General features: G+C 41.0%; 1 protein-coding gene across 4 annotated transcripts in view; it reads left to right on the top strand.

The window, feature by feature from the left end:
* Positions 1–26124, top strand: part of EPG5 (ectopic P-granules 5 autophagy tethering factor) — a 131532-nt gene that overhangs the window by 25366 nt on the left and 80042 nt on the right. For all 4 annotated transcript variants that reach the window (XR_009733305.1, XM_061400058.1, XM_061400057.1 and 1 more), the window contains exons 11-20: positions 3209–3366; positions 4436–4590; positions 6410–6550; positions 11887–12051; positions 13645–13764; positions 14433–14692; positions 17719–17859; positions 24918–25062; positions 25295–25492; positions 25873–25983. Coding sequence is in view for 3 of the 4 variants with exons in the window: in XM_061400058.1 (XP_061256042.1) it covers positions 3209–3366; positions 4436–4590; positions 6410–6550; positions 11887–12051; positions 13645–13764; positions 14433–14692; positions 17719–17859; positions 24918–25062; positions 25295–25492; positions 25873–25983 (1594 nt within the window). In the remaining variant the exon portion in view is untranslated. The remainder of the gene's footprint in view (positions 1–3208; positions 3367–4435; positions 4591–6409; positions 6551–11886; positions 12052–13644; positions 13765–14432; positions 14693–17718; positions 17860–24917; positions 25063–25294; positions 25493–25872; positions 25984–26124) is intronic.

The raw sequence follows: 26124 nt of genomic DNA, 5'->3' as shown, positions 1-26124 counted from the left end.
GCAGAGGTGGGGACATGACCACTCATCTGCACTTTCTTCCCTGAGTTTTTGCCGAAGTGTGGGAGTGGGTTCTGCTTCAGCACTCTGCCCGCCCACCCCCCCACCCCCCAGCTCCACTCATGAACTGCTGGATCCCTTTCTGAGCTGTTGCCCTTCTTGCCACGGCCTCACAGTCTCGCCCGTTATTTATGTGTGCTGTGTGGTGGCTTTGAGCCCGGGTCTGCCAAGACTGTTGCCTTGGGCAAATCACTTAATATTTTGGTCTCACTTTGTGCATTAATTAAGTGGAGATGACGATGATGATACAACTTGTTCCATTGACCTCATGGATATGTTATGAGGATGAAATGCAATAATATGTGGAAAGTAATATTTTTAAACCATAGAAGACTTTTCAGATGTAAGTGGTGGCTGTTTTTGTGTGGTTTCAAATGAAGAACAGGATAACCACTCAGTTAGAGAAAGATTAGTATTCTTCGACTAAGTCTTAAAACTACCGTTAGGTACTTAGAAGGAGTGGGTCTAAGATAAAGAGAACTTGGGCTTAGAAATTCAGTTCGATTATTCTTGTCCATACTTGGTGGTCTCCTGAGGTGTACCAGGTCCCTGCTAGGGCTTCAGTGCAGTAGCAGCTGCTCACTGAGGCCGGCCTCCTGGTGCTTGGGAAAAGTCTTCCGTGTCTGATCTCCTGTCACCTGGTCTTGTGTTTGTTTAGCTGAGAGGCAAAGCTTTTCTAGAAGAAAAACGGTAGTTCCTTATGAGGTCTTACGCACTGAGCTGTGAACCCTCCTGTAATATTGTTTATGTAATTCACACAGGTAATTGCTTTAAATTTGAAAATGCTGAGAGCTGTTGTTCTTGAATATAATTTATTTCAGAACACATTATATGAGAATCAGGTATTTAAAGCTGTGAAATTTAAATTTATTTGACACTCCTATGGAAATTTCTGACGCTAGTCCCTCGACCTAAAAAAAAAAAACAAAACCCAAACTGAAAGATAGACTACAAAAACCTAAACCAGACTTACTTCATGTCTGCTGCTAAGTCGCTTCAGTTGTGTTCGACTCTGTGCAACCCCATAGACGGCAGCCCACCAGGCTCCCCCGTCCCTGGGATTCTCCAGGCAAGAACACTGGAGTGGGTTGCCATTTCCTTCTCCAATGCATGAAAGTGAAAAGTGAAAAAAAAAAAAGAAAAAAAAGAAAAGTGAAAGTGAAGTCTCTCAGTCGTGTCCGACTCTTAGCGACCCCATGGACTGCAGCCTACCAGGCTCCTCCGTCCGTGGGATTTTCCAGGCAAGAGTACTGGAGTGGGGTGCCACTGCCTTCTCCGACTTCATGTCTGCTCTATAGGAATTTTGTAGCTGGAAATATTTATTGTCTGTGACATTACTTTTAAGGCCTCATTGTTGGGCGATCCTTTATATAAGAACATCCAGTCCAATGTGAGGTGTTGGGATAAATATTTAATAAGACAGAAGCCTGACCCACTTGAACTTAGAGAAGTCTAGCTTTTGCTTTTCAGAGTCAAGGTCAGTTGTGGTTTGGACTGCTAGTGGCCTGCTGGGCCACAGACATGGGTTAAGCATACACTATTTAATTTCTGTTTTTCTTAATAAACATTATTTATAATTGATTAAATTAGAGTTTTGCCCCCAAAGCAACAGTTTTGAGTGCCTCCCCATTTTTCCTTTTTAGATTTTTTGAGATAAAATTCATGTAACAAAATATTTATAAGCATTTATTGAGTATTGTTTTTGAGATACTAGTTTAAGTAGACTTGGTTTCTGCTGTCACATTGCTGTGTGCTGGTATGTGCACCTAAATTGCACGTTTAAATCTCTCACCGTGTAGTTTAAGGACCAGCTGAGTCTTGAATCATCTGGGGTGACTGTAAAAAAGAGGTGCAAATTCTTGAGCCCCAGCTGTGACCTGCAGACACAGAATCTCTTAGGTGGACCTTGGGAGTCTGCCTTTTCCACAAAGTCTCAGGTGATTTTTCTTTTTTTTTTTTTATTTAGCATAATTAGGATATTTATTAATTGGAATTCTTTAAATTGCAAAATACAGAAACCCAACTCAAATCAAAATGAGAATTGTTTGCTTCATATAACTAGACAGTTCAAGGAATAACTCCCATTCAGACAATACTAAATCCAGAATCTATATCATGGTATATCATCAAGAAGCTTTTTTCTCTCATTCCAGCTCAGGTGATTTTTCTGCCCGAAGTGCTGTGAGAAACAGTGATAGTGGGTTTGATCATGCCATAGTCAGGTGTGGTTAGAATTTCATAGTGGTGCGGAGGGGAGGGCATTAGGGAAGGCCTCACAAACGGAGAGATGGCGCTTTGTAGTTGGGGAGTTCTCTCTGGGCTTGTCCAGGAATTTGTTGATGTTTAGTTGCTAAGTTGTGTCCGACTCTGTTGTGACCCCATGGACCGTAGCTCGCCAGGCCCCTCTGACCATGGGATTTTCCAGATAAGAATACTGGAGTGGGTTGCCGTTTCCTTCTCCAGGGGCATCTTCCTGATCCAGGGACTGAACCCGGGTCTCCTGTGCGTCTTCTGCACTGCAGGTAGATTCTTTACTGCTGAGCCACCAGGAAAGCCCCTTGTCCAAAAATGGTCTGATAATAATACAGAGAGGGCTGTGGTTGGGAATACAGGTCTGAGCTATTTTTGGAAGGCTTTGAATTTGGAACTGTGAACTTCCTTCTGTTTTGAGGAAGGAGTTAGGGAGGGCTTTGGTCCCTCCCCCGCCTCTGCCAACTGTGCAGGTCTGGGTGTGCCCATATGTACCTTGGTGTGTGCTCAGACACACACACCCAATCTCAGCAGTCTTTCTGTTGCCAGGTCTTAAAAGGATCTTTGGTTTAAAACCCAGCTCTGCCTCTAATTAGTCTTTGTGTTCTGGTAGCCTGATATGTAAATTGGGGATAATATCAGTAATAGTGCTCGCCTTGGTTTTCGTGAGGAGGAATGTGCTGATAAATAGATGATGTGGTGATGAGAACTGTGCGGGGCACAGAGTAGGTGCTTTGTGTGTATTTGCCGTTAAACATTCTCAAGGTGTTTATGACTGAAGCATGCTAGAAGAATTGCTGTAGTATGATTTAAAAATTTAAGAATTATTTTTGCCTCCTTTCTCAATATGGTGAAGTTGACTGATACATGAAATTATTCCTGCTCTTCTTAATACATGCAGACTTGGCATTTGGCTGTTTATGTCAGAAATGCCCTTCGGGACACTGTCTGTCCAGATGCTCTGGAAGCTCTTCTACCTCATGCATCAGGTGGAAAGCGGGAATCTGGACAGGCTCAGTACTGCCCTCCTGCCTGCCGAGTGCAAGAAACACCTCCAAGGTACAGCCGTGCCAGCATCAGTCTCTCTGTCTCATGCGCCTCTTCTCTTCATGGCTTTATTCTTTCTGCTTTTAGAAGGAGTAAGAGATGTTTTACTCTGTGTACTCGTGTAATCATTTTGAAATTTAAGAGACTGCTTTGTTGTTTTGACTTATTAGAATGATGATTCTAATTTTCATTATTCTTCAAATGCTCTGAAGAGTAAATTCTATAATGAACCCAATTTGGGGATAGGAAATGAAAATTGAGTTGTTAATACCCTGTGGATATTTTGATAATCCTGGAAATTTGATGAACTATGTTTGATTTCTCAAATGTGTAAACATATAAAAGGAATTATTGGCTTGTTGCTTTCTTGCTGTGAAAAGTTCCACAGGGAGTATATTTTTTAAAGAGTATTTTCTTCCCTCTATAGTTTTGCCTTTGAAGCCTTTAGTTTTCTGTCAAATGTGGCCATTCTGTTTATCAAGACTGCCCTCTAGTGACAAAATGTAATATTGCTTACAGAGCATTCTCTGAGGAATAGGCAAAAGTTTAGATATTGTTAATCCTATTCATCAGTATTTCAGTCATGATTATAGCTAATTTCTTGTCCCAAATTTTTGTTTATAAGCAAATGTCTTTTGCGTGAAATGCCGTGTTGGTACTGAGTAGTTTCCTAGTCTTATCGGTTTTTGTTAATGGAGTTGTCCTTCATTTGGCTGATAATTACCAGGTAGCTTCAGGTGTATTGCTGAGGATGTCTTGCTCAGTGACAGTAGCAGGGCTTTGCAGTTGATAAAGCTCTTGACCAGTCACATAGCATCTGATCTTAAATAAGCTTTAGAGACAGATTAGGAAACTGAGACTTCTTAAATGTTGCCTAAGCCAACATTATATTTAGAGTTGGAATTTCAGCTGGTCCAGCCTTCTTCCTAATGCCTGTAGAAATCCATTCGAGAACAAAGATGTTTTCTATCTTTAAATATTTCTTAATATCCTTTAGTTTTATATCTTATCTATCTCTGAAAGAGTAACTAAAGTGACATATGTTTATTCTCTCCCCACTTTAATATTCTCGGACTTGCAGACCCTGAACATTTTGTGAACTTTGAGAAGTGTCTTTCTTCCATGAATAGCTCGGAAGAGATTTGCCTTCTAACTACTTTTGCTCAGATGGCTCAGGCCAGAAGAACCAATGTGGATGAAGACTTCATAAAAATTATTGTTCTGGAGATATATGAGGTTAGAATATTAAGTTTTAGAAATGAGCTAAAAACATTTTCTTTTGGTTTGCCCATCCATTGATTCTTCTGGGATCGCTTTAAAAAAATGTGACAGCCTCATTTTGTCTGCACTTGTGGAATGAGATGATCTGTAAGTAGTACTGAAAACATGAATCATACCCACCCCGTTTCTCCATGCTGTCTCTTTTCATTTGATGTCTGAGTTTTGGTAAAGAATAGACAGTCTGGCACAGCCTGACATTTGTAATTTCTATTCTCTCTGTCCCTCTGCCCGCCTTCCTCATTTCCACTCCTCTGACCCTGCCAGGAACATGGAAACCTGGCTTCCCCGCCTACTTAGATGAGATGGTGGAAATAATACTGAACCTAGAGTTAGAGCACCTGGCTTTGTTTTAACTCTGCTCCTCGTTGCCCATCTCACATCAGAGAAGATATCATATCGCTCTGGGCTTCAGTTTCTTTATCTGTAAAATGACAGGATGAGATGAGATCCTTGCTTTCTTTACTTTTTCACCCAGCCACCCTTAATGGTGGAAGAGAATGAACTTTAGACCCCTTGTGTTGAGGGACATAACTCAAGTGGTTACCAAAATGTTATTGGAGTTTGTGTGTGTACATATATCTGTGTGTATATATATAATGTACATTTTCACTGTAGGCTGTCATTTATCTGTTTGCCTTCATAAAAAATTTCTTCCAATATAAGTAAAAGTTATGTCTGAAGATTTATTGTCATCCCCCTCAATAGTACAGTTTGAGAATGATGGTCTGGGTAATCTAAAGTTCTTTTCCAGAATCAAATATCCTAATAAGCTGTTCCCATTATTGTACTTTGAAAGTAGCCCTGCCTGCGATTAAGGCCTTGATGGATCTGAAATTCCAGACTAGCTTTATAATCTGCAAAAACTGAGGGGAGAACGTATATTTTCATATATATTAAGTGGCGTTCTCAAGGTAATATTACTTAAGTACTATTTATGCTCTTGAATGATGGTTCAGATGTTCTGACCAGTTCTTACAGTAAAAACTGCATTCTGATCCTGTGTGTGTTGTGTATGTGTGTCCACATGTATAAAATTGAATCAGTAGTTATGCACTCTCACATTTTCTTCTTCTATTTTATTCTGCTTTCTTATTTTTCCATTCTGTCCCATTGTGTTAAAAAACAAAAACAACACCACCCAAACTGCTGGCACGAATGGGTTGTGTATTGTAGTTTTGAACCCATTGTTTAAGAAGAGTTGGTAAATATTGATTATTATTATTATTTTTTGGCTGTGCTGCATGGCATGTGGGGTCTTAGTTCCCAGGGATCAACCTGCGCCCCCTGCAATAGAAGCACAGAGTCATAACCACTGGACTGCCAGGGAAGTCTAAACACTGATGCATTAGGAGCTCTTCTGATAGAGGATCTCTCTCTCTTTTTTGGAGAGAATAGATATTTCCAGGAAATGAGTTCTGATTTTAATAATTTTATTGGTTTCCTCAAATTTAGAAAAGTTTTAATATGAAGGGACTATTTAATTGTTCTGAAGACACTGGTGTTTCTTCTGAATCCAGCACTAGAAGTCACTGTTACACTTTGTAGGTTGTCTTTCTTCTCCAGTCTCTCCTGCCACCTTCCAGACTCAGGGTAGACACTCTGCTCTCTGAACTTTTGACATCCTTTTGATCACGGTGTGAACCAAGCCTCATTTTGAGATTCTTTCTGATACTTTACTTGAAAACTTTCTAAATAAAGTATGAAAAAGTTTTTTTTTTTTTTTTTTTTACTGATGCTTGGTTTTAAAAATGCCATCTCTCCACGTTCCCACTAGGTGTCTTATGTCACCCTGTCCACCCGAGAAACTTTTTCAAAGGTTGGTCGAGAGCTTTTAGGGGCCATCGCAGCTGTTCATCCTGAGATAATTTCTGTCCTTCTGGATAGAGTTCAAGACACCATTGACCAGGTTGGAATGGTAAGAGCACTGATTTCGTTTGTTTCCCCTTTTGTTATTGTTGTTTATTTTGAACCTTGGAGTATTGGAGCAGTGGGAAAAATAGTTACTGGGATACAGAAAAAGTTGTTGGGATGGCTGAGTCATGGGTACAACAGAGAAAAGAGAGCATTTACTAAGTCACAGGCTCTGTGCCTGCTTGGGCATAGCTGCTGCTTATGAGAAACTGGATTGTTTCTCTTAATCTCTGCAAAGTGACTTCCCACCTCCTTCAGTAAGAGGTTTTTATTTATTATTTTCTTTTTAACTTATTTTTGGCTGCACTGGGTCTTTGTTGCTGCGCTCGGGCTTTCTCTGGTTGTGGTGAGCGGGGGCTGCTCTTTAGCTGTGGTCCATAGGCTTCTCTTGTTGCAGAGCACAGGCTGTAGCTGTGCCAGCTTAAGTGGTTGGCAGCACGTGAGCCCAGTGAGTGCCACTCTCAGGCTCTAGCGTGCTGGCTCAGTGGTTGTGGCGCACGGGCTTGGTTGCCCTGTGGCTTGTGGAATCTTTTGGACCAGGGGTCAAACCCATATCCCCTGCGTTGGCAGATGGATTCTTAACCACTGGACCCCTAGGGAAATCCGCAGGCTTTTATTTTAATTAGAGCCTAACAATAATCCATAGTTTTTATTTCATAATTTTGCTTTACCTTCATAATTCTTATATTTTTTTTGGTGGAAACAACTCTAAGAAAGAAGACCTGCTTTAAATCAATCAAAAACAAAATTAAAAGTAATAGTTTAAGTTGAGCAAGATGTATATCATTTAGTTCTGTCATTTGTCACAATCCCTTTTGTAATCTTTATGTAGTTTTTAAAAACAGTTTTATTGCAATATAATTCACATATAATTCATTTATTTAAAGTGTACAAGTCAGTGGTTCTTAGTATATTCACAGATAGGTATATATATCACCAGTCAATTTTAGAACATTTTCATCACCTCAGAACAAAACCACATACCATTTAGCTGTCAGACTTCCATTCTCTTCAGCCCTGAGTGACCACAGACTATTTTCTGTTTGTGTTTTTGTTGTTCAGTTACTAAGGCATGTCTGACCTTTTGTGACCCATGGACTACAGCCCACTAGGCTCCTCTGTCCCTGGGATTTCCCAGGTGAGAATACTAGAGTAGGTTGCTATTTTCTTCTCCAGGGATCTTCCTTCTTCCTGAGCCAGGGATTAAACCCATGTTTCTTGCATTGGCAGGTGGATTCCTTACCACTGAGCCACCTGGGAAACCTGTCTCTATAGATTTACCTATTCTGGACATTTTATGTAAATGGAATTACAGAATATCTGATCATTTGTGACTGGCTTCTTTCACTTAGCATGATGTTTTCCAGGCCTATCCATGCTGTAGCATATGTCAGTAGTTCATTCCTTTTTATGGCCAAGTAGTATTCTATTGTTTGAGTGTATCATTTTCAAAAATATATACTTACTGAAGATTTTCTTCATCAAGTATAGCAAGGCTGTAATGAGTGAATTTCTCTCATGGCAGGTAGTCATGTGTGGTAACTTCAGGAGGAGTGTTTAAAGTTACAGTGTTTTTCTCTGGGCTTTTATTTGCACAGGGCCTTTACCTTATAGTGATTGCATCATTCCTATCTATCCATCATTGCAGGATAGATGACGGACAACTATTGTACTTCGTCAACTCATGAGTGAGCAAATTTAATGACAGATTGGTTTATAAGACTGTTTTTTCCCCTAACCGAAGAATAAAGGCTATATCATTCTTTACTTGGAAAAGTATATGTTACTTTTTTTTACATTAAGAGAAATTTAATTGTGGTAAATTATACACAGCTTCCCTGGTGGCTCAGTGGTAAAGAATCCACCTACAATGCAGGAGATGTGGGTTTGATCCCTGGGACGGGGAGGTCCCCTGGAGAAGGAAATGACAACCCCCTCCGGTATTCTTGCCTGGGAAATTGGACAGAGGAACCTGGTGGGCTACAGTCCACGGGGTCACACAGAGTCGGACACTACTTGGTGACTAAACCACCACCACCACCAAATTATACACAACATAAAACATGATATTAACCATTTTTAAGTATAGTGGTATTAAATACATTCACATTGTTTTGCTACCTACCATCACCACCATCCATCCACAGAACTCTTTCATCTTGTGAAACAGATTCTGTACCCATTAAACACTAAACTCCTTGTCCCTTTTCAGCTCCTTGCAGCCAGCATTCTTTGAGTTTGCAAAGAGCAAGTTTTTGGTTGTTCCTTTTTGAGTGGTCATCTAATGGGATGTCTTCCAAGAAAATCTACAGTGGGTCATATGAGTGTTTCAGTTTGATTGAGTTCATGACCTTTATCTGACACTTTTTTTTTCCCTGGGTTTGGCCACATTTAACATTTTTAATTGGGTCCATAATATTTTCAGTAATAATTGTGCTCAGAAATATGCTTAGCTGTAAGTGTGCAAATTAGAACCATAATGTTCTTTAGAGCACATCTTATAAAAGATGCCCCCCACTCTGTTTATACATGTGGTTCCTTTATGTTCATTAAACTCACTGACATTTTTGAGGAACTTGTTTAAGCCCCCTTGCCATCAGATGAATATGATGGCTTTGAATATTTTTGCTGTGACCTTGGACTAGGCTGAAATCAGCTTCGAGCTTCAGAGTCTGGGAATGAACTGTGGACCTAAACTTTGACTGACACGGTTGGGGTGTGTCTGAAAGTAACTTTGTTCTCGAGGCCCAGCAGGAGAGGAAAAGTCATTTGTGCTATAATGTGTGGAAGTCACCCTGGGTTAGGAACAGTTGTTGATAAGGACCAAGCCCTTGGGGACATCTCAAAGTACAGAACTCAGATAAGTTTTGATGACAGCCTGAAAATTGATAAATATTTTCCTGTTGGTCTTTTTTAATAATTTGAAACATTCTGCTTTTGTTAGTGAAATCATCTTCCTAATACCCTCTTCAGGTAAAATTAGTGATCTTTTGACTTTCAGTGAATGCATAAATATATTTTAAAATACATTCTTTAAATTCTGTTTTGTTGGGAATTCTTACTAGGATTCTTCCTGTGTAATCGTTTCTTTTTTTTGCTTTATTGAATGAACTAGATCTTTCATTCATTCCAGTATGAAATAGAGGTAGTAAAAGTGGCCTTACTGTGTTCCTTATCATAGCAGAAAAGGTTCCAAAGTTCCCCATGAAGTATCATGCTGCTGCTGCTGCTGCTGCTGCTAAGTCGCTTCAGTCGTGTCCGACTCTGTGCGACCCCATAGACAGAAGCCCACCAGGCTCCCCTGTCCTTGGGATTCTCCAGGCAGGAACACTGGAATAAAAATAAAAATAAAAACCACTCGATCCTAGTATATTAATCTTTTTATGTGTTACTAGGTTCAATTTGCTATTGTTTATTGTGGATTCATGGCAAATATTGATCTATAATGTTATTTTGTTAGATTTTGGTTTTAGAGTCATGTTGGCCTTGTAACATGAGTTGGAAAGCATTTCCTCCTCTTCTATTATTTGAAAGAATTTTTGTAAGATTGCTATAATTCTTCCTGGAATGTGTGATAGCATTTACCAGTGAAGTTATCTGGGTCTTGGGTTTTCTTTGTGGGATATGTTTTGATAACAAATTGAAAATTGTAAGCAGATAGTTTTTTTTTTTTCTGAGTCAGTTTTGGTAATTTCTATTTTTAAAGGGATTTTTCCATTTCTTCTAACCAGTTGAATTTACTGGCCATAGAGTTTTTGTAACAGTCCCTTTTTAATTTTTTAATGTCCATGAGGTCTTTCTTGGTTAATTCACTTTCATTCTTGATGGGTGGATATATGTTACACTATTCTTTTGTGTGACTGGACAGAAGTGCTTTTCTGGACAGATCTTGTTGCTATACTCATTGTTCTAGTACCATTATTTTGTTCTTTTTGTCAGATGCTCACAGGCTAAAGGAGAAGTTTTGTATGTGATAGATTGCTTAGGTTACTGTTTTATTCAGTTATTCAAGACCTTTATTACAAATCCTTATGAAAATTTAGCTAAGTACACACACACATACTGCACGTGCAAAGGAAAGAAGAAGTCTTTCAAAGTCATTCCTTCTAGTCTTCAAATTTTGTTTTGCCTCCAATATGGAGCAGTGCAGGAACCTGAAAAATGCTAGGATCCATGTTCTCAGCTGAGTTGTTCAATAGAGTAACCACTACGCCTATATGACTATAGAGCCCTTGAAATATGGCTTATCCAAATTACGATATGCTGTGAGTGTAAAATACTCCTGGGGTTTCTAAGACTTAATATGAACGGAAGAATAACATATCCCAGTAACCTTTTGTAATGATGTGGGAATACTATTTTGGACATATTGGATTAAATGAAATATGTTGTTAGAATTAATTTTGCTTGCTTCTTTTGACTTTTAAAAATGGCTGTTAGAAAAATTAAAATACATTTGTGGCTTGCTTTAGATTTCCTTTGGACAGCACTATTCTAGACATTATAAAATGAACTGCTCTTCTGATCATTCTTACTTAAAGCAGACGGTATTAAGTGAACCCAGTTGTATCTTACTTTGCATATGGATTTGTTATTGACAAGTGGTGCTGTGGATTTTTGTACAAAATTTTTCAAGTATATAAAGAGTAGAGAAGAGTGTAATAAATTTCTGTGTACCTGTCATCCAGTTTTAACAAATATCAGCTCTTGGTTGATCTTGTCTTATCTTTACCCCTATCCATTTTTTGTATCTACTTCCTGGAATGCTTTAAAGCTAATAGAAATAATTTTTTAAATGCTACAGGAGAAATAATTATTTGAAGTGGTAAGTTTTTTTGTAAAATGAATGTCTTTCTGCTGATTTATCATGACTTTAAATTTGAATCTTACTGTAGTGCTTTCTTAAAAATGGAAGTATACCATTTTACAGGGACTTCCCTAGTGTCTCAGCTGGTAAAGAATCCGCCTGCAATGTGGGAGACCTGGGTTTGATCCCTGGGTTGGGAAGATCCCCTGGAGAAGGGAACGGCTGGCTACCCACTCCAGTATTATGGTCTGGCAAAGAGTCGAACATGACTGAGTGACTTTCACCTTCTGTTTTCACCAGTTTACATAGGAAAAACCGCTTGACCTTTACAAAGGACTGCAAAATGTGCTTTTGGTGTATCATTAGTATTTATATTCATTTGATCTGGTTGTTCATTTCACTGTCTAAAAAACAAAACCCCACTTCCTTTTGGAGAAAACTTTTTGTAAGCACTTTAATAATGTAGTATTGTAGTAATATAGGATTGTCCTTAAATTTTGATTTTAATTATTATAATTTTTCTTTTAAATAAGGTTTCTTTATACTTGTTTAAAGAACTACCTTTGTATCTTTGGCGACCTTCTGCCTCTGAGATAGCTGTGATTCGGGATTGGTTATTGAATTATAACCTGACATCGGTGAAGAATAAATTGGCCTGTGTTATTCTAGAAGGCCTGAATTGGGGATTTGGTGAACAGGTATGTGTTAAAAACCTTCCCTAAAGACTGTCCACACACATCAGTTTTAAAGAAAGATTTTCTCAGACATTAACATTTTTAAACGTCATTTGCAAGATCTGCAGATTTTCTTAGCTGTTTCAGAATTTAGGATCTCCTCTAATTGAGTTCTCTTTTGCAGAGTGAGCATCCTATAAGTGAAGATAAACTGCTCCACACTGAAAATACTTCCCTTGCTCCTTGGATCGTTTGTCTCTGTTGTTTCATTTCTGGCTATTTGCTGCAGCTCCTCCTAATTGCCTCTCCTGCCTCTGGTCTTCCTCTTACATTTTGTATTGTGTGTCATTGCCCGGCTTGTCTTCCAGAACACTCTGCGCTGCTTAAGAGCCTGAGCTCTGAGCCAGCCTGCCTGACTTCTGATCCCACCTCTGCTACCTCCTGTTTGTGTGACCGTGAGCAAGCTTCCTGAACTCCCTGGGCCTCAGTTGCTCCTCTGTAAACGTCACACTGATAGGCTTACCTCAGAAGGTTGCTGTAAGGTTTCAGCAAGCTGGGACACATGAAACATGTTCTTGGCACATGTCAGGGTTTTAGTGGTGGCAGTTATTAAGAGTTTGCTACCTATCATGTCTCCAAAGATGCCATGTCAAGGAATTCTGTCAAAATCTTCCTCCCTTTTTACCCAGGCCTTATTAGTTAGCTCCTTGATCAAAATATTTAAATATTTTAAAGGGAAAGGGAAGAGAACTCAGCCCCATCTGCCAGCTTTTGTTTTGAGCAAGTCATCTAGTCCTTGCAGTCATCTTGTGTGGTGGTGTGAACATGACCCCTTTTGTACAGATGAGGAACCTGAAGCCAGGGAGCTTTCTCCCCAGCCTGTCCCTAACCATCTGGTCTGCTCATGGGCTCAGCTGGGTCTTCTCTCTCTTAAGTGCTGGTCAGTGAGAGCTGCAGGAGACTCTTTTCCACCTTCGCCTTCTCTGACTTGTAAACAGAAGCCCCCACCCTCCTCTCCCAGAGAGCTGCATGCAGAGTCCAGTCCTCAGCGTCTCCTTGCTCTTTTCTTAGTGTTTGGAAAGTCCTCTTCTCTGAGAGGATTAAGGAATGTGTTATGTCAGATGCAAAGGAAGATTGGGTGGGAGAATTGGTAGGCAACTTCAAGCTCCTGAAGGAGTATTTTACCTGTGTTGTTGAGTATTTTTAATATTTTCACTGATGACAGAAGAAAAGGGAATGTAGACTTAAATTATTACCTTCTTGTTTTGTTAATAATAGTTAAACATCTTCCTGATTCTTAACAGTGCCTTTAAACTTGTAACCTAAAGTATTTATAGAGATTTTAGAGTGGGGATTGGGAGTTGCATTCAAAGATACCTTTTATAACTGGAGTTGGTGATGATGCACCTAACTGGTGCAGTGTAGTGGTTCTTTAAAGATTTAAATTTTTTTTCCTATTTCCATTTTATAATTTCATTGTTAAGGAATGTGAGCTTTGGAAAATTTAGCTTCTGCATCCAGGATTTTTTTTTTATCCTAACTAATCTTTCAGTTCAAAGGTATAATAACAAAAAAAAATCAAGATGACATGTTTGTGATTATTTTTCTCTTTAAAAGGTGTCTCTTCATCTGGATCAAGCAGTCCATGCTGAAATCGCTTTAATGATTCTTGAAGCATACCAGAAGTATCTCGCACAGAAACCATATGCTGGGCTTCTTTCTGAAAGTATGAAGCAGGTATTTCCTTCTTTTCTGTATTGAGGACGTAAGTCTTTATTATAAATGACTTGGGTGGATAAAATTACAGTATTTACTCTTAGGCTTCCTAAGAACATTTCTGGCAATTTCAGATATTGAAATTGAGTTCTATGGATGAAGAAAGATTTTTCTTTAAGAAGTAGTCTATATATGACCATTTTAATATTGTGGAATTTGAGTTGATCTACAGTGGTGGGCTGGTGCTGGCTTGCACTGGCTCGGGAGAAGTGGTTATTACATTTTTAAGAACTCTGAAGCCTGGCTGTTAATCTTTGGTGGCTTGAAGTTGACCATGGTGGGAGTTTTTTTTTTTTTTTTAACTACCAGAGTTGGCAAACCCTATAAATGAACCCCTGAACTCCAACTTGTTGTTAAATTTATTTACCAGCACACCCGTTGCATACCAACTTTCGTATTATTACCCTTGCTCGAGCTGACCCTGATCAGGTTCACAAAGTGACTAGGAAATAAGCAGAAGTGTTCAGTTATGAGTGAGAAATGCTTAAATTTAGTGCTATAAATACTGAGTATCAGTACACATTGTGTCCTTTCTTTTGAGGGCATTATTGATCACAAAGAGAGAGGGGTGGGTGAGCTTACTAATTTAATGGTTATGTGAATAATGTGGTTTAAAATAAATGTTTTAGGTTTCATATTTGGCCAGTATCGTTCGATATGGAGAGACACCTGAGACCTCATTTAACCAGTGGGCCTGGAACTTGATTTTGAGGTTAAAACTGCACAAAAATGATTATGGAATACAGCAGAATTGTGCAGCTGTTCCCTTCTCCAGCACTGTGCCAGAAATGACAGAGTCACCCACGTTTCATCCTCTCTTGAAGGCTGTGAAGGCGGGCATGCCCATTGGCTGTTATCTGGCCTTAGCTATGACGGCTGTGGGCCACAGGTACAGTGTTTGGGTTGAACTTCTAGGGTTGCTGAACCTTGTAGTCAGTGCTTCCCCCAACTTCATTTTTCATATCCCAAGGTCTGAGGCCTCATTCAGATCTGTCTAGGGGTAATCAGGGCCAAATGATGAGCCTCAGTTAATAGCTTACCAAGGGTGAATGCTGCCCAAATTCATGTAGGATGGATTTGTGACAGAAAATCACCTGGGTGCATTATGAAGAGAGTTAGACCTTCACCCAGACTGGAATGTGTATGTCAGCAGTAGACAGAGTCTCTTCCTCAGAATAATGACCAAATAAAAATAGTTGGTCACCTGTGCTGAGTTTTATTTCAAGTGATGGCAGCCCATCTCAGGCTTCCTAGCTGGAGGGCTGAGCCCACCAAAGGGATGAACTGCCTGATCAAGTCAAGCGCTTCTCTTGTATGAGCCCGTAGCTGTGTCGGCTTCTTCCGCTACAGTATTTATCACAGTGTCATGTAGGGTCTGCTTAATTTTACTGAAGATATTCTATGAGGTTGGGACTCAGGAACCGTATTTGTCTTTTAATAATCCCTAATGATGAAGACTGAATCTGGTGCAGTAAGTGACTGAAGGCATGAATATTGAGTTGGTTAAAAATCCTTTTCTTTAAAGATCATTTTGCTACAGTGTATTAATTTTTTCTAGCCTGTCAATTTTTCTAAAACCTCTTTTACCCCTACTTTGTGATTCTTGTGTTTTAGATTAACTGTAGCACCTTTCTAGCATCTGCTTTCAATATGTTATTGCCCATTCAATGTATTTTCAGTGGGATGCCAGTTGTCATGTGAGCTGTTAGTGTTCAGCCTATGCTATGAAGTAGAGATACAGAACAGTTGGCGGTACTGAACAATATAATCATGGGCCGTGAAAATCGCTCAGTCATGTCTGTTCTTTATGACACATTGGACTGTAGCCCGCCTGGCTTCTCTGTCCATGGAATTCTCTAGGCACGAATACTGGAGTAGGTAGCCCTTCCCTTCTCCAGGGGATCTTTCCAACCCAGGGATGGAACTGAGGTCTCCTGCATTGCAGGCAGATTCTTTACCGTCTGAGCCACCAGGGAAGATCTGATCATGGGCTGGATGATACAAATAGAGCACTGGTTCTTAATCTTGACCACCCTTTAGAATCACCTTTGTGGTGATTCTAATTACCAATATGGGGAAGAGAGTGAGAATCCTGATCTAATTGTTCTGGGGGCCAGTTCTCCAGGTGATTCTTAATGTACAGCTTAGACTGAGAACTTATTATGAGTATGGGCAGAGAAAAGGTAAAAGAAGGAGAGATCCCTAGAGCAGGATACCATCATGGAGGAGCTAAGCTTTGGAGAGGAGTCTTAATTAGAGAAGACTCCCTGGGCTAAGGAGCAGAGTGGTGGTGCTCACCTTCGCCCGGTGATCGGTGCGCACGGTGCTGGAGATCCTGCGCTGCAGCACCTGTACCCTCTGAGGAGCATGCTCACCACATTAATACGCGATCACCTCCCCCTCCTTGAGGGGCTCTGTTTCTTGGTGGTAGGGGCGTGGTACGGGTATTGTCTTGTTTATATTTGTATCGCCAGAACTTCTGCTTCATAGATATTTCTTTTTTTTCTTCTAGTTTTATTGAGATATAATTTACATACAGCAGTCTATAAGTTTAAGATGTACAGCATAACGATTTAAAAAATTTTTTTTAACTAGAGGAACATTGCTTTACAATGTTATGTTGGTTTCTGTTGTACAACGACACAAATCGGTCATAACTATGTATATATATATCCCCTCCCTGCGGAGCCTCCCTCCCCTTCCCCCATCCCACCCCTCCGGGTCATCACCGAGCACCAGGCTGGGCTCCCTGTGTCTTAGAGCAGCTTCCCACCAGCTGTCTCTTTCACATATGATGGTGTGTGTACGTCAATGCTGCTTTCTCAGTTTGTCCCTCCCTCTCCTTCCCCCGCTTTGTCCACAAGTCCATTCTGTGCATCTGCATCTCCATTCCTTACCTGCAAATAGTTTTTTATCAGTACTAGTTTTCTAGATTCTCTATATATGCATTAATATATGGTATTTGTTTTCTTCTTTCTGACTGACTTCACTCTGTATGACAGGCTTTAGGTTTATCCACCTCAGTTCAACTGGCTCAAATTCATTTCTTTTTATGGTTGTGTGATATTTCATTGTATATATTTACCACATCTTCTTTATCCATTCATCTATAGACGGACATCTAATTTGCTTCCATGTCCTGGCTGTCAGCATAATGATTTGACTTATATACATCATGAAGTAATTATCACAAGTTTAGTGGACATTCGTCATCTCATATAGATATAAAATTAAAGACTAGAAATATATTTTTTTCTTGTGATGAAGACTCTTGGGGTTTACTCCCTTAAAAACTGTTATGTATAATATACAACAGTGTTACTTACACTTAACATGTTGTACATTACATTACTGATTTGATAACTGGAAGATTGCACCTTTTGACCATCTTCACCTAATTCCCCTCCTCTCCACCTTCCCTGACTACCCCTTGCCTCGTCACCCTTGGCCTCTGGTAACTACAAATTTCATCTCTTTTTCTATGAGCTTGTTTGTTTGTTTTTGAAATATAATTTACTTGCAACACTGTGTTAGCTCCTATTATACAACATAGGGATTCAGTATTTCTATACATTTATAACTGATCACTTGATAAGTCTGGTTATGATATGTTACCATTAAAAAATATTACATAGTTATTGACTATATTTCCCACACTGTACATTTCATACCCATAACTCATTTATTTTGCGATTTGAAGTTTGTACCTCTTAACCTCTCTCATATGTTTCTCCACCCCAAGCTGCTTCCTCCTGGGGTTATGATTGTAGCATTTGTGTGTGAAATTTGGCTCTGTATAAATGTGTTGGAGACCTGAGATAATCCGGGTAGCTTGTAGGCTGATAATGCATTAAAAGGATATCATTTTATGAACTGATTACCTTATATGCTCATTGCTTTTTTCTTTTTCCATAGCATTGAGAAGTTCTGTGCAGAAGGCATCCCACTCTTGGGAATTCTGGTCCAGTCGAGGCATTTGAGAACAGTGGTCCATGTCCTGGATAAGATTCTGCCTTTGTTCTACCCTTGCCAGTATTACCTTCTAAAGAATGAGCAGTAAGTGGAGAACAGCACAGCAAATATAAAATGACTGTGTCCTCTGGTTTTTCAAATATAATATAGGCAATGATATTTCAATCCTGTATTTCTTATGAAACAGAAAGCTTCCTGCCTAGTTGAGAATGCAGAGTGATGAATGAAGACTCTAATAATGATCCCAGTTTTACTGTTATGAAAGATACTTCCTTTTGTCATTTCATTCTGGATTGCTTGATAGCTTATAGTATTGAAAAGGGTGGCTGTTTCCCTGAGACTGGGAATAGTGCTTCTGACCTTGAGCAGCAAATGACTTTGCTATTGTAACAGTAACAAAACATATTGCCTTTAATTGCAGTGTGTATGGGGCAGTATTACAGAGAAGATACAAAGAAAGGTGCCCATCACATGAGACATTCATAATCTTGTGAGAAAATAAGACTTTTGAGGTAATCACGAAGTTATGAAACAAAATACTGGCAAGGCCATGGCAGGGTGTACAGGTTGCATTCACATTACAGTGGACCCTTGAATCACACAGAATTGAACTGTGTAGGATATTTTTCAATAAATGTACTGGAAAACTTTTTGGAGATTTGTGACAATTTGAAAAAATTCACAGATGAACTATGTAGCCTACAAATGTTGAAAAAAGTATGCATGAATGAGTAAAATATATCTGGATACTAGTTTATCATCTCCTACCATAACATAAACATAAATCCATTATAAAAAGTTAAAACTTATCAACAGTTAAACAGACAAGCAGAGATCATACATGATGCCATTCACAGTTGAGAGAAGTAGAAACAAACCTAAAGATACAGTATGAATTTATAGCTGCATAAATTAACTAGTACATTCTGTACTGCTGTAATAATTTTGTAGCCAGCTCCTGTTGGACTTCCAGATGGCTTTGAGGTAAAGAATCCATCTGCAACGCAGAAGACACAGGAGATGTGGGTTCAATCCCTGGGTGGGGAAGATTCCCTGGAGGAGGAAATGGCAACCCACCTTAGTATTCTTGCCTGGAAAAATCCCATGGACAGAAGAGCCTAGAGGGCTACAGTCCATGGGGTCGCAAAGAGTTAGGCATGACTGAGCATGCACGCACGCGCCTGTTGCTCTCAGGGTGCGCTCAAGTGAGTATCCACCTGACACGCTGTGTGACGCTGATCATCTCCCGAGTGAGCAGTTGTTTCTCCAGTAAATGGTGCATCACAGTAAAAAGTGACCAGTTCTCGAATCGTTTTCATTGTGTTTAGTGCAGTATTTGTAAGCCTTAAATAACACCAGGGGAGCTCTAATGATTTTGAAAGTGCTCCCAAGAAGCAGAGAAAAGTCATGACATTACAAGAAAAAGTTGAATTGCTTGATATGTACCATGGATTGAGGTCTGCAGCTGCATTGCCTGTCATTTCAAGATAAATGAATCGGGTGTAGGGACCATTGTAAAAAGAAAGAAAAGGAAATTCATGAAGCTGTCACTGCAGCTCTACCAGCAGGTGCTGAAACATTGCACTTTTTGTGAAACGCCTTTTTATCTCATTGAAAGTACAGCTTTTATTTGAGCACAGGATGGCTCTAAGAAAGACATACATATAGGTCCTAATGTGATTAGGGAAAAGTCAAAGTTGTTATATGACAACTTAAAGCAAAAGGAAGGTGAAGCCGCTAAAGCTGGAGAATTCAGTTCCAGCAGAAGATGGTTTGATAATTTTAGAAAGTAGTTTGGCTTTAAAACGTCAAGATAACAGGAGAAGCAGCTTCTGTTGACTGAGGCAGCAGACGAGTTCCCAGATGCCATTACAAATATCATTGAGGAGAAAGGATCTCTGCCTGAACAGGTTTTTAATGCAGATGAAATGCCCTATTCTGGAAAAAAAATGCTACAAAGGACATTTGTTAGCAGGGAAGGAAGGGAAACAGGCATCAGGATTGAAGGCAGGAAGGGATATGGTAATTCTGCTGTTTTGTGTAAATGCAATTGGGATTACCGTCAAGACTGCCCTTATCTGTAAACCTGTTGACCCCCGAGCCTTGAAGGGAAAAGATAAACACTAGCTCCCAGTCTTTTGGTTGTACAAGAAGGCCTGGGTAGAGAGAACCCTTTTTCTTGATTAGTTCCTTCAAACTTTGTCTGCCTTGACAGTAAAGGACTCCTTTTTGAACTTTTTTTGATGCTGAACATACAGAACCTCATGAGTTCAACACTGAAGGCATAGTAGTGATCTGTTTGCCCTCAAACATACCATCTCTAATTCAGTTTGTATATTAGGAGGTCATAAGGACCTTTAAGGCTCATTATACATAGTACTTTATGGAAATAGTTGTCAACGCTATGGAAGAGAACCCTAGTAGAAAGAAAATCATGAAAATCTGGAAGGATTATGCCATTTAAGATGCCATTGTTGTTATAGAAACAAGCATGAAAAGGAACTTCCTTGATGTTTCACTGGCTAAGACTTTGTGCTCCCAATGCAGGGGGCCCAGGTTCGATTCCTATTCAGGGAAACAGAGCCCACATGCTGCAACTAAGAGTTCACATGTTACAGCTAAAGATCCCACATGCCTCAACTGATAACCTAGCGCAGCCAAATAAACAAACATTAAAAAAGAAAGGAAAAAAACCCTGAAAGCCATCAGCCCAAAACAATAAATTCCTGTTGGAGAAAAGTGTGTTCAGAGGTTGTGCATGACTTCATGATTTATGACAGAGACAGTCAAGGAAATCATGAAAGGGATTGTGGATATGGCAAAGAAGGTGGGGCTGGGGGTGGGGGAAGGGTTTCAAGAAATGGATCTTGCAGAAATTCAAGAGCTAATAGACACCATTCCAGAGGAGTTAACAGAAGATGACTTGACTGACATGGGTGCTTCTGAGCCAGTACCGGATGATGAGGAAGAAGCAGTGCCAGAAAACAGTTAACAGTGGACAGTTTGGCAGAAGGTTCCGATCTCTGAAGACTGATCATGACCTCTTACACATGAACCCTTCTATGAATCAGGCTCTGAATTAAAGCAAATGGGAAAGGAGGACTGATACTATATAGAAATATTTTGGAAGAAATGAAAAAGCAAAGAAGTCAGAAATTTTAGTGTATTTCTCTAAAGTTACGCTGAGTGTGCCTGCCTCTCCTCTTCCCCTTCCACCTCCTCTACTTCCTCCGCCTCTGCCACCCCCGAGACAGCAAGACTGACCCCTCCTTTTCCTCCTCCTCAGCCTGCTCAGTGTGACAATAATGAAGATAAAGACTTCTATGATGATCCACTTCCACTTAACGAACAGTAAATAGTCGTAATGCTCTACACTGATAAACTTACCTGTTGGGCATGTGTGTGTCTTTGTGTGAAAATCTGACAACTGTATGGCAGGAACTGTATGAGACGTTTTCATTCATCATCCTCATCAACTAAGTATTCATCATGTAGTATGCGCCGTGCAAGACTAGTGTTAAAATGAATAACCTCTCCTTGCATAGGCATGAGGTGAGTGACATTTAATATAAGATTAGTAATGTGTTAGTTTTCTTACTGTTGTATACCTTTGCTTTCAAAGAATTACACTACTGTACATTATGCTTCTCTCTCATAATTGGAGAAATGGTGTATCTACCTGTTATCACAGATAAGTGGTTCTTAATGTAACGTTTACAGTACTGTATTATGAATATGACTGTCATACTCTCTGTGATTAAATTTTTTATAACAAATCATTCATTAGTATACAGGCTAGATAATTTTGAAACTGTCAGATTGATTATACTAGGCTACCATAGAACAGTCATATTGCTGCTTCTTTATTATTAATGCATGAATTGTTATTATACCTGTTAAGTCAATGTGAATTTTCACACTGTCTTTTCATTTTTGTTTGGTGTTAATAGGTGTAGCATCTACAGGATTTTATAGCATATAAGGCAGTATTGATGTAGGTGCTGACAGATGGTTCGCCTTGTAAACAGATGATGTAAGCTTACAGTATCAGTGTAAATGTATTTTCTCTTCCTTATGATTTTCATAACATTTTCTTTAACTTACTTTATGATAAGAATATAGTATATAATACATACAGCATAAAATAAGTGTTAATTGACTGTTTATGTTGTTGGTAAGGCTTCTGGTCAGCAGTAAGCTATTAATAGTTAAGTTTTGGGGGCAGTCAAAAGTTATATGTCAATTTTTAAGTGCATGGGAGCATTAATACCCATACCCCTGTGGGTTTAAGGCTAGTCTATATATGGCAAAAGTATATGGAATCATGGTAAAAAATAGCTGCTTAGGGAGGAAAAGAATTAAGGATGAGTATGAATTAAGATTCTTAGTTGCACATGGTGAGAATCCAGTACGTACCCGTTTCCAGGAAGGACTGTATTGGCTCCTGTGATTAGGAAACAAGGCTCATGATAACATCAGGTCATTCATTCTGAAGTGGTGGTTCTCAACTTGTGGAGTTTTGACCCTCAGGGGACACTTGATGTTGTCTAGAGATGAGTGTGGCTCAGCGGTAAAGAATCTGCCTGCAGTGCAGGAGCTGTGCCTTCCATCCCTGGGTTGGGAAGATCCCCTGGAGGAGGAAACCCATTCCAATATTCTTGCCTGGGAAATCCCATGGTTGGGGGAGCCTGGAGGGCTACAGTCCATGGGATTGCAAGGAGCGGACACAGCTTAGTGACTAAACAACAAGAGATCATTTTTGTTGTCACAGCCTGGTTGGGAGTGGAGCAGGTAGGGCAGGTGGTTGGGAGAAGGGGATTTAGGGGACGACTGAGGAAAGCTGCTACCGATACCTGGTGGATAGAGGCCAGAGGTGGTATTAAACATTCCACAGTGCACAGGAGAGCCCTTCCCGGTAACTAGCCGTCCCGACATGGCAGTAGTTGCAAAGCTGAGAGGCGGCGGGTTAGTGCTTCTCTGTGTGTGTCTGCCCTCCCAGGTCCCTTGGCCCTGCTTCTGTCTCTTTCAGGCCTTCTCTTGCAGGTGTACTTTCTCTAGGGGAGTGAAACTACATGGCCACAGAGAGAACTAGGCAAAGGCAAATGTTTTTCTTTATCATTATTCCTTATAATGATTCCCGATTGGTCTGACTCATTTGCTCTCCCTGTGCCTGTTGCTGTGTCCGTGGGTTTGCCCAGTCCTGGGAGGATGGTGTACAGGGATCCTGTATTGAAAGTCCCTCCCTCCCACAACTCTGGTGTGGAGCAAGGACAGTTCCCCTGACGAGAGGTGGTGTTACTAGAAGTGAGACAGGCTACTTGGCGAACAGAAACAACAGGTGGCCCACAGATACGACTTTGTGGAAGAGGTGGGTTTCTAATTGAGCTTTGGAGCGCCTGTAGGCCAGTGGAGAGAACCTGGCCTTTTCAGTATCCGTGGGGGTGATAGGAGGGGCTGGACAAGGCCAGGCTGGGGAGGAGCGTGGCAGGAGGGAGCTGGGAGGAGGCCATCTGGCTGGGGCCTTTGGAAAAGTGAGGAAGGCGGAGGTGAGGCCTGATGAGGAGGCCCGATGGCAGGGGCAGGCGGTGTGTCCAGAGGCATGAGGGGGACACTACAGTTTTCCCATTGGGTGTCATTTCAACAGTGTGTCACAGACTTGCGGGGATGAGACTCAACTGAGAGTTGAGTACTTATTAAGTATGGAGTACTTATAGTACTTATTAAGTACTTATAGTACTTATTAAGTATTAAGTACTTATTAAGTATGGAGTCCCAGCTCCTCCCCCAGATATTCTGCCTTAGAAAGAATGCATTAGGAACTTGGGACCTGTTTTTTGTGAAACCAGCATTCTAGGCGCCGGGCAGGTCTGAGGCCACTCGTGTTCTGGTTAGCACGTGGCTTTCAGGGTGCTCGTGTGCGAGGCGTATCCTCACCCCATCACTCTCATGTGGACAGGTGAGTTCCTTCACTGTCAGAGCCTCCATTCTTTATTTGTTTGATGAGATAATATTCTTTCTCAAACAGGCTGAGTGTAAGGATTAAGTGATACGCTGGAGGTTTGATGCCTGCTTGGAAAAATTTTAATAAATTGCCTTTAGGTTTTTGTGATTTTGGGAGTTTAAAATTAGATTGAATGGTCTATTCTGCCGCCCTCCCTCCCAATGCTAAGTTTTGAGTGAAGGTGAATCCTAGGCTCCGTTTCCAGTGCTCGCACCTCTGTATCTCTGCCCTCGAATGCTCACACGAGCTCTGCTCTCCAAACTCTTACAGGGCTGCATTGCGCCGGGCCTGTCACAGCTTTTCTTTTCCACTTGAGTGGAGTTTGGCCTGCATCGTGCCAGCTGTGAAGTGGGACGCTCCCTCACTCAGCAGTAACCTCTGCACTGCCACCATCTGCACGCAGGCCGGGCATTGCCTTTAGACACACAGGAAGTTATCACATCCTCAGGGTGCAGTTCCCAGTTCTAAGTGCCATGAAGGGAAACAGTGATGCTGTGGGAGAGGTTAATGGGTTAGACATGTTTTAGGTGCAGGGAGGGGGTCAGGAAGTCTCCTCTGAGGAGGGGACATTGCAGATGAGAGGTGAGGGCCGCGTAGGACTTTGTCAGGTTAGGTGTGGGGGAAGTGTTTCAAATAGAAAACCCAGCAGAGGCAAAGGCCCTAGGCGAGGATGGAGCCTGGCGCACCCAGGGAACGGATCTGTAACTGAATTATGATATCTGCACACACATACATCCCCCACCCCCGCTGCCCAGTGTCCTGTATGACACCTTGTGTGAAATTGACACCCAGTGAAAGATTGCAGGGTGATTCTGCAGACATTTCTGCTTTTGTCAGTGGGAGTGGGAAGGGGATGGAGTGGTGCTTTGGGTGTTTTCCCTCTAATGCTCTTTAACTTGCACAGGTTTATGTGTTCTAGACCTGTTCACTGCACGCTATAGGTGGGTAGATTTAACCCATGTCAAACTGGAAAACTTGATTCTTCTGAAATTCCTGAAGGTTTTTATCAGAATCCCTGAATAGAGCTTTAGTCTAAAGATGGGACCATGTCAGTGTTTTCCTGTTTCTCTTTGGTAGTTAGACACTGGAGATTCTGTTGGCTTCCGAACGGGAGGTAACAGTTGCCCTGTGTGCTCCACAGGTTTCTGTCGTACCTCCTCCTGTTCCTGCACTTGGACAGCGGTGTCCCCCAGGGTGTCACGCAGCAGGTCACCCACAAGGTGGCACAACACCTGACAGGGGCCAGCCACGGGGACAATGTGAAGCTTCTCAACAGCATGATTCAGGTCAGGGTCCCGCCAGCCCCTAAATGTACCCTCGCCTGCCTTCCTAATCAGATGCCCCTGGTGCTAGCACGTCTGTGTGTTTCGGTCATTTCAGAGCCCTTGGCACAGTGCTTTTGGCCAAGGAAGGCAGCAGATCTGGGTTTTGTAGTGGAGCTAGATGTTATTGTATTTGTGTTTTAAGGGTGGGAGGCTGGTTATTATTTTTGTCATCACCTGAGTCCTTTCTCCATAGGCCCACATTTCTGTAAGCACTCAGCCCAATGAGGTGGGCCCGGTAGCTGTATTGGAGTTCTGGGTTCAGGCTCTCATAAGCCAACATCTTTGGTACCGGGAACAACCCATCCTCTTCCTCATGGACCATTTGTGTAAAACAGCTTTTCAGTTGAGGCAAGAAGACTGTGTGCAGAAATTGCTCTACCAGCAACATAAGGTAAAGCTGTTGTGGAATTTATCTTTGTCATCAGCTAGAAAGTAACCTTCTAAGCAGGCTCCCCACATGTATCCTTCTCAGTGCTGCTCTGTGCCCACTGCCTTTTTAAAGCCCTGCCTTAATGGTGTCTTATCCAGAAACCATGGTCTGCTAGCATGGATCCTTATAAAGCCAAAGAAGGACACCCTAGGAGGAGCCCTGCTCATTCATTACATTTGCCTATGATGTGGGATTATCACTGCTGGTAGACTAATTACTGAACTCTGTATCTTACCTGAATTGTCCACTGGCATAAGATAATTGCTGTACTCTTGAAAAGCTCGTTGGTTCTGTTTTTTAAAAGCCGCCTCTCTTTGCTCCACATGCTCTCCCTGGTGTAGAATGCCTTGGGCTACCACTGTGACCGGAGTCTGCTCTCCTCTTTGGTGAGCTGGATCCTGGCAGGCAACGTCACTCCTTCCTTTGTGGAGGGCTTGGCCACGCCCACTCAGGTAGGCAACCTGCTGTGGATCACTTGTTATCTCTGTATACTCTAGTATTGTTATTATCCTTACCTACATTACTAATAGCCTAAAATATCTAACATCTATTCAGCACTTACTACACATAAGAATGCTTTTCATTTAATCCTC

This window comes from Bos javanicus, chromosome 24 (genome assembly GCF_032452875.1).
Source record: "Bos javanicus breed banteng chromosome 24, ARS-OSU_banteng_1.0, whole genome shotgun sequence".
Classification (NCBI taxonomy): Eukaryota; Metazoa; Chordata; class Mammalia; order Artiodactyla; family Bovidae; genus Bos; species Bos javanicus.
The sequence above is the reverse complement of the archived record's forward strand: the minus strand, read 5'-3'. Positions and strand labels throughout refer to the sequence as shown.